Source organism: Solanum dulcamara, chromosome 4, assembly GCF_947179165.1.
Source record: "Solanum dulcamara chromosome 4, daSolDulc1.2, whole genome shotgun sequence".
Classification (NCBI taxonomy): Eukaryota; Viridiplantae; Streptophyta; class Magnoliopsida; order Solanales; family Solanaceae; genus Solanum; species Solanum dulcamara.
The window spans coordinates 81742670-81758405 of NC_077240.1; the positions used below are offsets into that span (position 1 = coordinate 81742670).

A 15736-nucleotide genomic window follows, 5' to 3' on the forward strand; every position below is an offset into this window, starting at 1 on the left:
CAAATGATTAAGCTCAATTATATATAATACCGATATGATATCAATATATCGAAAGAGTATCATAAAGAATATATTTTCTAATAATTTAGAGTTTAATGAATAAGATTGTGACTTAATAATTTTATCTTGATTGTTTCATTTTTATTTCTTAAAAAATGAGCTCAATCTTATATGATACTGATAGGTTATCAATATACCGATGGAGTATCACAGAAAATTAAGCTCAGTGCTATATGATACCAATATGGTATCAATAAACTGATGGAGTATCACATATGATTAATTCATAGCAGTAATGCTTACTTCATGCACAAAAATAAGAAAATAGAAAGTGGGGTAAGATGGTAAATAATTTGAATCATGAGCCTATTAAAAATCAATAATTTAAATTTTATAATTTAAATAAATAATTTCACAATTGAATCTATTTTGTATAGTTTTCCCTTTTTATTGGAATTGTCTTCTTTTCCGTTTCTCTTTCTCCTTTTTGGGAGGTTTTGGGCCGTGCAAGTAGTAAAGTAGAAAAAGACCCTTTGTTGACCTCAAAGTCTTTGTTTTAAAAAAGTCCAAACAAATAACCTTTCCAAGAAATTCTTCCACAATTCTTTCCTCTGGTTCACACAAGAAAAAACAGTTAATCCAATTTTAATTTGGATTGATTTTTGATTTTTTTGGTTTGATTTCGGATTTAAAAGAATAAATATTGAAAAATTGAATTATAATATATATATATATATGTTATTGGTTATATATATAATATTTAGGTTAAGAATTAAAGTTATAATTAACTATTTTTATTCCTTTTTTTTAGTTAGATAATTTTTATCAAGGTATTAGTAATTTATCGTATTAGAATATTTAGGCCCGAGTCACTGACCATTCTTATTTCACTAAGTATTGTCTTTTAAAATTTTACTCATGACTTATTTTAGAAAGTATATTTAAGAGATTTAATATTATTACTTCTCATTGTATGTAATTTTTATTTTTTTAAGCATGCAATATATCGTTGATTATTCTATTAATTATTGACATAACCGAATAGCCGAATCGAAAAAAATTAAATCGAAAAAAAAAAATCAAACCAAATCAATTTTTTTTTGTTTGAATTGAATTACACTTTTTCAAAACCAAAAGACTAAAATTAAAAAATCGAATGCACGCTCACATTTTTTTACATGAATTTAAATTTAATACACATAATGCGGATATCAGACAGAGACTGGAGAAAATAAAAAAATAAAAAGTTGAAGTAAAAAAGACATCTCTCACAAAAACGACCCATTAATCAATATAAAATCTCCCTTCATTTTCCCCCTTTTCTCTCTCTTTCTACAACTTTGACAGCAGCTGATCAGTTTGCACCGGCGATCTCTCTATTTTCCGACTCAAAATCCGGCGAATTCAGACCGTGAAGGTCTTTGTGAGTATTCTTTTCTTCTTTTTATTTTCACTGAGATTCAATGGTTGTGGTGGGCGGTAAGTAATCCATCGTCGGGTTCGAGTTTTAGACTCTCAAATGGAGGTGGCAAATGGATGGTTTGAGCTGAATTTGGACGGGTCAGTTTGTGTTAGAATCAATAAATGGATCATAACCCAATTCGTCCAACTTGACCCATTACTTTTAAAAATTTCAAAATTACATAGTATGGTGTTGTTTTGTTTTTGTAAATGTGAATAGGATTTGATAATTGCTTAGTCTTCTTGTTTGAATTGTGCTATATATAAAAATTTATCTTATTTTCTTTTAGTGCAACTTTCAAGCTAGATAAGATTTAGTTACTCTTAAATGGTCGGGTCAATAATCAGTCCAAACTTGGGCGAGTTATGATTTCATGAGCTAATTTTGTCAACCTTAGTTGTGATGGCGGGTAGTAGCTAGTGATGGTGGTGGCTGGTAGAGTGGTTAAATAATGGTGGTGGCTACTGATAATTGTGATGGATGGTAATAATAGTTAATAGGGGTGGTGACTAATACCGGTGGTTGATGGTGGTGATTGTCAGTAATGATTGGTGGTTATTGTGGTATTGATATTTGGTTTTGATGGTGATAAATGATTGCTAATGGTGGATGATGACCGATTGTGGTGATTGAGAGGATGGTAGTTGTGGTTGAGGATGGTGATTGTGGGGTTGTGATAATTGATATTGTTGGACAACAACGATGACAACAACTAGTAGTTGTCCCACCCTTTTTTAAAAAAAGATTTTCATATTTTTCAAGATCAAAAGGGTTTTCAAGATTGAAAGTGACAAAATTGTGTTTCTAAACAAGTTCGACTCCAAATGACTGAGCATCGACAGGGATTCTAGTTAAGGAATTCTGTTGACCGAAGGGAAGGTGTTGGGCACCCCTCAAGTACCATGGTTCTAGCGCGGTCTCTTTACTGACTCGTATTGGCTTAAAATAGAAACTCAACTAAACAAACTCACAGACACACAAACGTGCGCCCAAAAAAGTTGTTTTAAAACAATGTCCGAGTTATTACAGAAACAAAGTATTTTCTTTTGTTCTTCCCTAAATACTCATAACAAAACTATTTTCTTCTCTAATAGTGCTTCAATTATTCCTCTCACATTGTTTCTATGTTGTACAGCTCATTTGGCAAAAATGGAAAGAGCAATCCCTTCAATGTTATGTAGTCACTTTGTTATTGTGTTGATCCTACTTCTACCAGATACATCAGTGGCTGAACCTAGATCCCAGATAGTCCAGCTCATATGTGGAAACGGCACAGTTTCCGTCCCAAACTTTGTTGCTACAATGGAAAAGATAAGTGAACAACTGAGAACTAGAGGATATGGAGTAGCAGTTACTGGCACTGGACCAGATGCTAACTATGGACTTGGCCAATGCTATGGCGATCTTTCATTACCCGACTGTGTCTTATGCTTCTCTGAAGCGCGAACCCTTTTTCCCCAGTGCTTCCCTACTAGCAAGGCGCGAATTTATCTTGATGGCTGCTTTATGCGAGTGGAAAATTACAAGTTCTATGACCAGTATTTAGGTCCAGAGGACAGGCATATATGCGGAAACAGAACGACAAAGGGTTCATTGTTCCAACAGAGTGCTAGGCGAGCCATTCAGCAAGCAGTTGCAAATGCACCGAGTAATAATGGCTACGCGCGCGCTCAAGTGTCATTGCCTGGATCTTCCACCATGACAGCTTATGTTCTCGCTGATTGCTGGAAGACGCTGAGCGCAAACTCCTGCGCAGCGTGTTTGCAGAATGCATCTGTATCCATGCTGGGATGCTTGCCTTGGTCAGAAGGTAGAGCGCTGTACACTGGATGCTTCATGAGGTATTCTGATACAAATTTTCTCAATGCTATTTCTACCAGTAGAGGCTCGTCATCGAGAGGTAATCTTTACTCTTTTTTTGTCCTGGTTTGCCAGTTATTTATCGACTGAACACTTAATTTTGCTGATAGATGCTCTTTTTTAAAAACGTTCAAATCACCACAATGCAGGAAAAGTTGCAGTCATTGTCATTGTTGTTGTTAGCTCCTTTGTGGTTGTGGGAGTAGGTGCTTTCATTGGTATTGGTGTCTGGAAGAACAAACAAATCCAGAAGAAGAGAAAAGGTGAATCCTTTTGTGCCAAAAATTAGTTATAAAAAGTCGTTAGGATATCATAGATAAATATATATTGTATCCCTTGCTAAACTGGTTCAGTAAAAGCAGAAAATAGCAAAAAAAAATTGGCTGAGCATATTTTTTGCGATATGCAGACAACTGTACCAAAGACAATTTTCAAGAATTAACTTGAGGCGTTATGGCCTACTCGTGCTTTTCCTTGGAAATTTGAATTTGTTAGGTGCAAATGATGCTGAGAAATTAGTGAAGATCCTTCATGACATCAGCTTGAACTTCAAGTATTCGACGCTTGAGAAAGCCACAGGGTCATTTGATGAGGCCAACAAGCTTGGGCAAGGTGGATTTGGCACGGTTTATAAGGTATGTAATGGTTGAATTGTTTGGATTCGTTGATTGTCCATAACAGTAATGCACTACTAGAAGTGTTGTCTCAATGACATAGAGTTTGAGGTACGATTTGTGGCAGGGTGTTTTGGCAGATGGGAGAGAAATCGCTGTCAAAAGGCTGTTCTTCAACAACAAACACAGAGCTGCAGATTTTTATAACGAGGTTAACATAATCAGTAGCGTCGAGCACAAAAATTTGATAAGGTTATTGGGATGCAGCTGCTCGGGACCAGAAAGCCTTCTTGTATATGAGTTCCTTCCTAACCAGAGTCTTGATCGCTTCATATTTGGTAAGTACCCGGACTGTACTACAACAACAACTACGCCTCAATCCCAAACAAGTTAGGGGTCGGCTATATGAATCCTCACTATTCTATTTAAGCTAAAGTCATGTCATCATTGCACCTACTAAAAATAAAAGTGAAAATAAGTTAAATATAAGTAACCGACTTTGCAGTAAAACAGTTTTCACATACCACACCAGAATTATTGTGTCACATATCTTGATTTTATCTTTTAAATTGACAGACCCTACCAAAGGTAAAGATCTAAATTGGGAGAAAAGATTTAAGATAATTATAGGGACTGCAGAAGGTTTGGTATACCTACACGAGAACACAAAGACACGAATAATTCACAGAGACATAAAAGCGAGCAATATCCTGTTGGACTCGAAACTCCGTGCAAAGATTGCTGATTTTGGATTGGCCAGGTCATTCCAAGAAGACAGAAGTCACATAAGCACTGCCATTGCTGGTACATTGTTAGTATTTCTTCATCTCTTCTTCTACTTTTTTCACGTAAAGTACACAAAAACATGAAAACTAATATGGTCCAATGTGCAGAGGATATATGGCTCCAGAGTACTTGGCACATGGCCAATTGACAGAAAAAGTAGATGTTTACAGCTTTGGAGTTCTTCTGATGGAAATTGTTACTGGAAGGCAAAATAACAGGAGCAGAAATGATGAAAATACATACAGCTTAGTTTCCATTGTAATTATTTATCACAGTTTTTTTTCTTACCAAAGTTTGCAATTTTGAAGAACTTTTTTGCATATTTGTCTTAACTCTTATATTGGATGAAATTAACAGGTGTGGGAGTACTATCAACGCGGTATAGTGGAGGAACTATTCGATCCGAATCTCATGTTGCACAACTACCACACCATCGATGTGAAAAATGAGGTCGCGAGAGTTTTGCATGTGGGGCTATTGTGCACTCAAGAGATCCGAACGTTACGTCCATCCATGTCTAACGCATTACAGATGATCCTCGAGAAAGAAGAAAAGTTGCCAGTACCCAATAATCCACCATTTGTCGATGAGAACACCATGGAACTTCATGGGCCTTGGGAAAAGTATTCGCTTAGTCAAGGTGCTTCTAGTTCGATTGCCAACTTATCTCACAGTTCTTTTTACCCCAGATGATGATATTTCAGTGCCCTGAAACTGATGCAAAAATTATAAGCATCATTTCACCTCATGCTCTTGAAGTGGACTTGATCATCATGATTGAGCAGGTAGCTATAAGAACAACTGCTTTTCAGTTCCAAACAAAAGTTGGGGTCTTCCTCTGTTAGAATAGGAATAGGATTGTATACTACGTGGAAAAGGATTGTAATATAGTGTCTATAAATAGGGTCCAATATAATAAGTAGTTTACGTGTCTTAGTAATATTTTTCAAGTGTTTATTTCTCATATGGTATCAGAGCTTTAAGGGGTCAATATTTTAGCGATTGTGTAGGGTGTTTTTGTGTCATCTTCTTATTCCATTGGTATTGTGAAAAAAAAACACCACCACCAGGTTCACCATTGTCAGGATGCCGCCTGAAGTGGCGACGCCATTTGCGACAACCTTTCAAAGCCTGAATATTCAGTGAAATTTCAAAAGTGGAGTCTGGCAAAGCCTTAATGAGAGGATCAGAAAATCGGACATCTTAGCCTATAAGAGTTGATGAGGAGGAAGTCATTTTGAAATAATTCAAAGTGTACGGACTTATTGTAATACACTTGGACACTTGTGAAGTATGTTATTCTCTGTATGGACTAGCACCCAATTATGCTCATGTTACCTAAACTAACACTACAGTAATCAACGAATTTATTTATCTGAAGGGTAATATAACGAGTTACTTCAATATCAAGAAAGTAGGTAGACATCTCTACAAGTAGCATCAGTTACTCAGCTAGATACTTTAGATGTTGGTGTTAAACAATCTAAATACCCATTGGGCCATGGGTTATGGACTTTGGTGCATTTAATCACTTCAAACTCTATTCTTTGTGTCCCTGATGTATAGAAAGAAGTTTTTGATGTTAATGTATGCAATATAATTTTCTCTAAACAAAATATAATTTACCTTACAAAAAAGGTTCAACTAGCTTCTCTTCATTCTATTATTGACACCAAATGCGGGGGAGAGGGAGGGGCATTTCCGTCATTCTAATTGAAACTAAATTGCAGTTTGGTATCCTTTATTATTTATCGCCCTGCTTCCCGAAATATCACCATATTTCGCGTTATTCTCAAGCTCGCTTTCTCTTTCTCTCTCGTCTCGTGCTTTCTCTCACTAGATCCCTCTTTCACAAACTGTTCTTCAGGTAAAATCTTCTATTTGTTCGATATATCAATCTAAGATTTACGTTTTCTTAGCTTTTGATTCAATTTTTTCTGTGAATTTCTGTTGTTTTGGTGTGATCTGAATATTCATACATGAAACTTGCTTCGTACTCTGGAAAATTGTACTAATTTAATGATTTGGTTCGTGAATTATTGATTTAGATCTTAAGTTTTGGTAGGCAGAGTGTATATTGGTAAGATTTTTTTTCTTTTTTCTTTGTTTTATGTCCAAAAGGTAGTATTGGAATTAGAATAAGGTAAAGTTATCTTTTTGTGACCTATATGACCTTATAGATCATAGGGTTCAAGCCCTAGAATTAGCGATGCATGTGCATTTTAAGGTGTGGCCTAGTGATGAATCAAGTGGGTGAGAACCATGAGGTCTCAAATTTAAATTGACAAATAGACAAAAACACTAGGTGATTTTTTTCCTTTGTCCGAGGAACCTAGCCTTGGTGTAGAGTTACCCAGTACCTGTTGCTGGTCGGAGTGGTAGGCGTCTAGTGGAATTAGTCGAGGTGCACACAATGTGGTCTGGACACCATGGTTATCACCAAAATAATAATAATTAGCAATGCATGCATCAGAGTAGATAGACTCTATTCAAACCCTCGGAAACGCGGGTTGTGTTTTGCACCAGGCTGTCCTTTTTATTGTTCATTTATTGTCCATCTTCTAAGAGATGTGGGGTTGTCTGTTCATTTTGATGCATCTTTTGTACTGTTGTATCATTTGATCTTAGATGGTGATGATGGTTTTTGATGTGCGTAATTCAATGGGTGTAATGTACACAGGGATCATTAAGAAGAAAGAGAAATGGGGCTGACATTCACCAAGCTTTTCAGCCGACTATTTGCCAAGAGGGAAATGCGTATCCTCATGGTTGGACTCGATGCAGCTGGTAAGACCACCATATTGTACAAGCTCAAGCTGGGCGAGATTGTCACCACCATTCCAACTATTGGTATGCACTTTACTTACATGCAACAAAATAATTGACAATAACATTTCTACAGTTTTAAGTTTAAGTCTGACTAATTCTGTTGCAATTATGACTCAAAAGACTAACGTGTCATTTTGATGAGTAGATGGAAAATGTACATAGAACTAATAATATGATTGTCCCTATACTTTTACTGTTTGCTGCAACTGGTTAGTTTGTTATGACTTGGTCATCCTTCATCTGTCTTAGTTGTTCTTTCTGTTGATCCAGGGAAAGCAATGTCTAATCAGGGGTATGTAATGTTCTAATAGTCAAAATAATTATTTTAAACTTCTAATATGCGATCTTGTGGTGATTTCTTTATGATTGTAAAATATGCAAATTTTAAGGCTCCTAAAATTGAAGCTTAGATTATCGGTATCGTAGAAATAGCTGTGTTTCATACAGTTATTTCCTTTTGGATAACTCGTGAATATCCTTTTAAATAATATTGACCAAGACTATATTTTCTGGTGAAATAATGCAAATCTTTACCCCTGCCTTTGCACAGGTAAGAGTGAAACCAATATCTAGTCGATGTGATTGTCTTTGGTTGTTTTGTAGTGTCGCGTGCTGTTTATAATTCTTAGGGATTTTCTGTAAAATGCATTAAAAAGGGAAGTATTAACTCGACTATTGATTCTTTTTCTCTGCCCTGATTAGCAAAAGCCTAGTGTTACTGAAGATTTTATATTGTGTTGTCCTCGCCCTTTGTTCACCTAATCAGCTTAATATAAAATCCCTATCTAATGAAGATGTCAATAACATAGCTGCTAAGATGAGCCATCAATAATAATTGATAATTTTCAGGTTTCAATGTGGAAACTGTTGAGTACAAGAACATCAGCTTCACCGTTTGGGATGTGGGGGGTCAGGACAAGGTAAACTCTTTGTTTTAATCCAAAGACTTATCCTCTGCTTAAAGTTATGGTCTCTGTTAGACAAAATTAGTCTTGCATCTTCTTCCCTCTCTATTTATGTTGCATGGAATGTTATTTAAAGTATCCAGCTTATTTATATTTGCTTTGGCAGATCCGTCCATTGTGGAGGCACTATTTCCAGAACACTCAGGGTCTCATTTTTGTGGTTGATAGCAATGACAGAGACCGTGTAGTGGAGGCAAGAGATGAATTGCACAGGATGTTGAATGAGGTAATAATCCTTGCCCTCTTTGTAATTTGTATTATTTTGCTGGTGTCAAATTTGACTTCTACAACTCTAGATCTAAATGGCATGAAGTTGTGCGACTGATTCAGCAAACTTTACTTAAAATGCTTCAGTTACAAGTGTACTATTTATACTAAATGATATACTCCCTCCGTCCCATTTTAGTTGTCATGGTTTCCTTTTTGAGAATCAAACTATATGAACTTTGACAACATTTTAAGATATATTTTTTTATCATATTGATATGAAAAAAATTGTAACTTATAGTATTTTTCGTATAGTTTTTGAATAGCTAATTTTTTACTTTATAATTTTGAGTTAAAGTAATATAATTTAACTTTAAAAATTAGTTAAATTGACTTTCGAAAAGCACAACATGACAACTAAAATGGGACAGAGGAAGTATGATAATAGCCTCTCTAGTCTATTATGTTTGACTAGATCAGTTTTATGCATTCAACATATCATTTATTTTCCAAGCTATTACCAATCTTATATTATTGCCAAGCGTGCCATAGGTGTAGGTGGCTGTTATTTTGCGTTCATTATTTTCAGATATCTACCTTCCATTATTCATTAGACCAGAAAGTGCAAAAAGAACTAGATGATACTTTGAATTGAGTTTAACCTTTGTTGTTCTTATATGTCCCAGGATGAGCTTCGGGACGCTGTGCTGCTTGTTTTTGCTAACAAACAAGATCTTCCTAATGCAATGAATGCTGCTGAAATAACCGATAAGCTTGGACTCCACTCCCTCAGGCAGCGTCACTGGTAAGCGCTCTGCCAGAATATGTGACAACATCCCTTTCTGTTTAATACATGCTAAATTTTGCCCCCTTAATATATATTCAGGTACATCCAGAGCACTTGTGCAACTTCTGGAGAGGGACTCTATGAGGGGCTTGATTGGCTTTCAAACAACATTGCCAATAAGGTACTTATTAAGTTCCTAATTGATAAAAGTTGGTGTCGCAAATTTTCTGTGTACATGATTGAATTCCCTCTTTTGTTTCCTAACATCCTCCATTTACAGGCCTAAGTCGAAGTAGAGTTGTTGAGGATTTGATCCTGGATGCAGGCGGGTTTTTATCTAGTTCCATTTTCTTTTCTTTTTCAAAGATTCTCTGAATCTGTGTGGTTATGAACATCCCTCGACAGTCATTTGCTTCTTAGGACACTTTTGATATGTTTTTGTAATACAATGGTTGGATGTATGTAATTTGCTGATTGTTTAGGTTGGAGTATGTTATTAGCTTGTAACGAAAGACTAGCGTGATGTACGCACATACCAAAAAAAATTCAAAAACTTTTTATTTTCTGTACCCCTTATCAACTCATTGCAGATTCTTCTTGCTGAACTAAGAACAGGGTATATGTTGTATTCGGGTTGTACTCTTCCAGTGCAATGGCTTTGAGGTCTAATTTACCAGAGTCTAGAGATACCGTTGACACGATGTTCCGGAGAGTAGGGATTATTGCTATAGAGTGATCCGCCATTGTTCCTCGTCTTCAAAGTTGAAACTAAGGAAGTCGCAAGAAAGAAAAAATGGAATTGAAGCTTTTAAAGAGGGGTGCTTTTATAGGTGTGTGAATCTCGGTTGTTATTATAAGTTATATCCCAAGTAGAGCTATTTGTATCCCCTATCCTTAAGAGTTCAATTAAATTCATATTTGTGTATTGCGTGGTTTATTTCTGAAAAAGATTTTGGTTTTCTATCCGGTGTTCGATATCCACATTGGGGTCCGACTCAATCTGAATTCGTGACTGAAAGTCCCACTTGAATTCGCGTCCAAAGGGTAATCCGCTTTGTAATAAAGGTGACTCCTTATCTAGGGGGACTCAAAACCTGAAACCTCTGATTAAGAATGAAAGAATACTTACCACTTCATCATAATCCTTATTAGTGATTGTTGGCAGCTTTCACTAAATTCTTTTCTTAATAACCATAGTATCGAATAAGCTTATGTGCACCTTGACTAATTCAAGTTTGAGTCTGAACTATGTTAAAAAAATTAGTTAGAAGCGCGGCCTCCAAAAATAAATTTTGCAATGTGTAAAGTCATATTAATCAAGCTTCAATATCAGCACCAAACATCGAAACAGAAATAACAATAACAAATTCAGAGTATTCTCATAAATAGGTTTTAAAAAAAATATTGTGTACGTAATTTTACACATATCTTATAAGGACAAAGAAGTTATTTCCATTTAACTCTCAAACTTAAGTGAATAATATCAAACAATAAGTATTTTAAAAAAAAAAATAACAACCACAAATAACATGATAACAGAAACAACAACCACCCATCAGCACAAACGAAGTTAATAACCCACATAATTTTGCTCAAATAATATACTTCTATTAATAAATTTATTAAATATATTTATAAATATTAAATTTAAAATTCAATTATTCTCACTTAACATCATTATCATAAAATTAAAACTCAAAAAGTTAGAAATCCTAATTCGACTCTCCGAGTAGCGGAGAGAGGAAGAAAAAAAAAGGAATGGTGGAATACCCATCTATCCATATTCAACGCGTGGCTCACGTGCTCCAAACAATACTTTTAAAAACGTAAAATGAAACTTTTTTATAAGAACTCAAAAAAAAAAAAAAGATAATCGAAATGCATAGATTGTGAGCAATTTGTCAACTTGATTAGCTTTGAATTTGAAGTATTGTAAGTAAAATCTCTTCTTTATGTAACTTTTATTGAAGTTTTGAGGTATTAATTACTCCTAATTACCCATTTTTTGCTATGTAATTTGTACTTCAAAATTAGTAATCTGAATTAATGATAAAATTTTGATTTGTTGCTGGATTTTTGATTTCAGCTCGAGTTATTTGTGGATCCATTTTTTTTTCAGTCTTATCTTGAATATTTGTGGTTACTGAAGTTCATTTTTGACAAAATTAGATGAAATTTTATGTTTTTATGGGAATTCAGATAGGTTTAACAGTGTTTCTGTGTTGTTGGTAATGGGTGGATAAGGTTATACACATAGTACTTACAATAGCATATTTGGCCAAACTTCTGGAAAGCCGAAAAGTGTAGTTATTTTGGAGAATTGAGGTGACAGTAGGTATCATAAACATGCCCAGTGAAATCCCAGAAAGTGGGTTTGGGCTCAAGTGTATCAAATCCAAGGAAACGAAGAAGAAAATAAGTACATGCCCTACCTACATGGAATAATACACTTACGTAGTTGTCTACTTGTTCAACTTTATACAAGTTTAAGTTTCTATTTGTGCTCATCCAAAGTTGGAAGGCATAGATGTCAAGTTAAAGGGCATGTTTATGTATTATGCTTTTTTTTTTTTAGAAAGTTGAGGTTTTTGCTAAACCTTTAGAGAGACAAAAGTGTTTTTGAGTAAGTAGCAGTTTTTTATTAGTAGTTGAGGTGTTTTGGCCAAACGTCTGGGAAGCCAAAAAGTCTGTTTTTAAAAATAAAATGCTTATTATGGAGAGTTGAGGTGTTTGGCCAATCTTTTAGGGAAAAAAAGTGTTTTCAAGTAGCAACAGAAACTGTTTTTTCAAGAGTTTTTTTTTAGAAAGTTGAGTTGTTTTGGCCAAACTTTTAGTTGCTCGAGTGTTATTTGACAGAGACCATAAAATTGGCTCTCTTTACTTTAGGAGCATGTTGATTCCAAAAGCTTTGGTTTTTCCAACTCCAAAATGGAAATAACTCAATAAGGAGTCTGAAAGAATGTATCTCGTGTCGATGTGGTAAATCTGTCGAGATTGAGTACAGTATAACCTGCTTTCTTTTTTTTTAGGAATTGTGTGGTTTGATATTGATTTCAATATGGAATACAACTTAGATGGAGAAACATGGCTAGTGAAGGATTCACCGACCCCAACTTGTTTGGGACCGAGGGCATAGTTGTTGAAGTTTCAGTTCTTCCAACTCCAAAATGGAAATAAGAAGTTTGTGAAAGAATGTTTATCATGTCGATGTGGTTTATCTGTCGAGATTGAGTACAATATAAACCTGTTATCTTCTTTTGGAGATTTTGTGGTTTGATATTTATTTCAATCCCACAAGCATTCTGTTGTATATGATGATATAAAAATGTTGCATAAACTAATACTTGCAATTATGCAGACTCCGATTAGCTCAATGAAGACGGAGGGTCAAGGCATAGATATACTGGAGAATACGAGCAATGTACATAATAGATTGCCTCGTCCAATGATCCAGTCTATTTTCTCAGGATTCCAGGAAAAAGTCCAAGAGTGTGTTAAGGTTTGTTCCTCCCTCTTCAATATGCTTTTTACCTGTCGACGTATATATTATCTATATGTATTCACAAATTTTCTTCGTTGCTGCAGTCAAATTTCAAAAGATTGAAAATCGGTCATGATAAATTAATCATGAGAGGCAATAACAGAGGAGCAGCTGTAGTCATAGATGTGGATAAAGAAAAGCAATTACAATCTTGGAAAGAGAATCCGAGTTGGGTTGATCCCCCGCCAGATGTAAAGGTAATGCTGTATTGAAATTATTGGTGGGGGGTAACATTCCTATTTCTGCACGTTAAAAAAAAACAGTCAATGGTCTGCTGAAGCTTGTCCCCCATAGCACTTTATGGGGATATGACCTCTTAGCTTCTTGTGTTATATCTCGAAAGGATGATTTCAACATTTCATGAGATAGACATTTTCTTTATATCTTAATGTTACTGTTAGGTCCATTGATGCATTTCTTCACCATTTATCTTCTTTCTATTAACTTAATCTTATCTGTAAATAAAAGACACAAACAATTTCTTGATTAGTGCATAAATAAAAGACAAACAATTTCTTGATTAGTGCATGTTACTCTTGTGCATGGCCCTGTTAATATTATCTTAATAGTTCCAATTTTATCAGATATTCCGGAGGGTACTTATTCAGTTTTACTAATCAATGAAGTAAAGGAAAATCATAAAGGGTTGGTTTTTTCATAGTTTATATTTTTTTCTAAGGAGTCACATATTCAGACGTGACCACCGTGTGTATTGTACTTGGTAGAGCTTAGTTATGTTGTTTGATTTTCTTATGAGGCGTTATGATTTGTGAACTTAAATCCTTGCAGGTAAGTGTACCCAAAGGTTCTTTCTGCAACTTGAATGTGAAAGTTAATATTGGACTGCCCCCAGATACGGTGTATGACATTGTAACCGACCCTGAAAATAAAAGAGTCTTCAAGAATATCAAGGTACGATATCTCAGTACTATTTTAAAAAGACCTCGTCTCATCACAATCTTTTCAATGAAAGTAGTATTGAAGGCATAAAATTTCTTTCCGTTTATGTCTCTTATGTTACTCTCTTCTTCTCTTAAGGTTTATTATCATATGCCTTCTCACTTCTAAATCTGATCTAAAGTTTCTAACTATATCAGGAAGTATTATCAAGGAAGGTGTTGGTTAATGAAGGTTCAAGACAAGTAGTGGAATTAGACCAAGCCGCAATATGGAGATTTCTTTGGTGGTCCGGGACAATATCTGTTCATGTATTAGTCGACCAAAACAGAGAAGACTACACGGTAATGACTAACCTGATCACTGATTAATTGCTAGTCTTTTATATGTTAGACCACACTGCCTGTTTTTCATGTTGCTTCATGAATTAAAGGAAAACATGAGAAGTCGATGAGTCCACATTTTGCGAAACACAACCTATCATGCAAGTAAAAGTTTTGAGAATAGTATTTGAACTTTTGAGTAGTACAGTAAAATTCTGCATTAAGTTCTGATGCTGAAAAAAGAATCAGGTTTGTGATCTTGATATACCAATCTGTTGGACCAACTGGCAGCTTACATGAATGACTACGCAAATTGGAACCATTTGTCTCACCTTGATATATAGAGAACCTATATCCTTGTGCAGCACAAAATTCAAACTCTTGTTTACCATCCGGAGTCTCCTTTCGAGTGTAAATGCAAGCATAGTAACAGATTGAAAGAAGTGTTGAGGGGTTTAGACAAAAGACTTTGTGCCTATAGACTAGAGATTTGCATTAAGTGCTTCTTTCAAGCAACAATAGTAGCTAACAACGACCTAGCATCACGGTTCACCATACTTTGGAGTGATGTGAGTTTGCATAACTGCTGTGGAAAAGAAAACTGGGAGTTCAGTTATCCTTAACCAAGGAATTTTTCCATTATATCGCGTATAGCTTCTGTAATATCAAATGTAGCTTTTTGTATTTCTCCTACATACTTGAATTTCGATTTTTTTTTATGTTTGTTTGTTTAGATGAAGTTCAAGCAAGTGAAAACTGGATTCATGAAAAGATTTGAAGGTCGTTGGAAAGTGGAACCCTTACTTGTTGATGAACATCTTTGCCATCCCTTCAGACCTAAGACGTTAGCGGATTACATTTCATATACTAAAGGAAAAGGAAGGATTGGATCAACGGTTAGCTTGGAGCAACTCATTCAACCAGCTATTGTACCTCCTCCTCCCATTTCATGGTATCTTAGAGGAATAACCGCCAAGACAACCGAGATGATTATAACAGACTTGGTTGCTGAAGCAGCTAGAATACGAGGATCTTCCATTAATGATGGTTCCCAGGGTTTGAAGGTAAACGAAGAATCCTCCATTGAATCTCAAGTAGGCGATATTCGTGATATAAAAGAAAGGTGGGCCTTAAGAAGGAGAATGTCAAGGCGTCATCGAAGATCATCTTCGATTGCCAAGTAATTGTGCAAAGTACATTCTTTGTTGTATCATAGCTGATAGATATACTCTATTAAAGTGTGATTTGGTCTAGGGAAATTACTACATCTCTACCATTTTATGTTATATATACTTTTCTTTTTCAATCAGTTTACAGTTAATGAGATGATTTATAGCTACACAAAAAATCTATGGCTTGTTTTAGGCTACAGTTTTTTTTTTCTTTTTCCTTAGACTTTGTGCTCGATCAAACATCATCACAGTTACTATGTTGCCTCCTTACTTGTCTGCCTATTCAAAAATGA

General features: G+C 35.2%; 3 protein-coding genes across 4 annotated transcripts; all 3 read left to right on the forward strand.

The window, feature by feature from the left end:
* Positions 1-1257: 1257 nt before the first annotated feature.
* On the forward strand, positions 1258-6054 carry LOC129887932 (cysteine-rich receptor-like protein kinase 2). Of its 2 annotated transcripts, none has more exons than XM_055963188.1 (8): positions 1258-1560; positions 2598-3362; positions 3472-3585; positions 3818-3957; positions 4064-4274; positions 4513-4747; positions 4830-4980; positions 5080-6054. In XM_055963188.1, the coding sequence occupies exons 2-8, from the start codon at positions 2612-2614 to the stop codon at positions 5413-5415; spliced, it is 1938 nt and encodes a 645-aa protein (XP_055819163.1). In that variant the 5' UTR covers positions 1258-1560; positions 2598-2611; the 3' UTR covers positions 5416-6054. The 2 variants fall into 2 exon arrangements, with proteins under 2 accessions (XP_055819163.1, XP_055819162.1); XM_055963187.1 differs by having other exon boundaries at positions 1259-1423.
* Positions 6055-6481: 427 nt separating this feature from the next.
* On the forward strand, positions 6482-10086 carry LOC129887936 (ADP-ribosylation factor 2-like). Its single transcript, XM_055963191.1, has 7 exons — positions 6482-6589; positions 7403-7572; positions 8401-8471; positions 8623-8742; positions 9410-9528; positions 9610-9691; positions 9791-10086. Exons 2-7 carry the CDS (start codon positions 7425-7427, stop codon positions 9794-9796), a joined length of 546 nt encoding a protein of 181 aa, XP_055819166.1. The 5' UTR covers positions 6482-6589; positions 7403-7424; the 3' UTR covers positions 9797-10086.
* Positions 10087-11339: 1253 nt separating this feature from the next.
* LOC129887935 (uncharacterized) lies at positions 11340-15710 on the forward strand. Its single transcript, XM_055963190.1, has 6 exons — positions 11340-11442; positions 12869-13009; positions 13096-13248; positions 13841-13963; positions 14149-14292; positions 15006-15710. The coding sequence occupies exons 2-6, from the start codon at positions 12884-12886 to the stop codon at positions 15453-15455; spliced, it is 996 nt and encodes a 331-aa protein (XP_055819165.1). The 5' UTR covers positions 11340-11442; positions 12869-12883; the 3' UTR covers positions 15456-15710.
* The last annotated feature ends 26 nt before the right edge of the window (positions 15711-15736 follow it).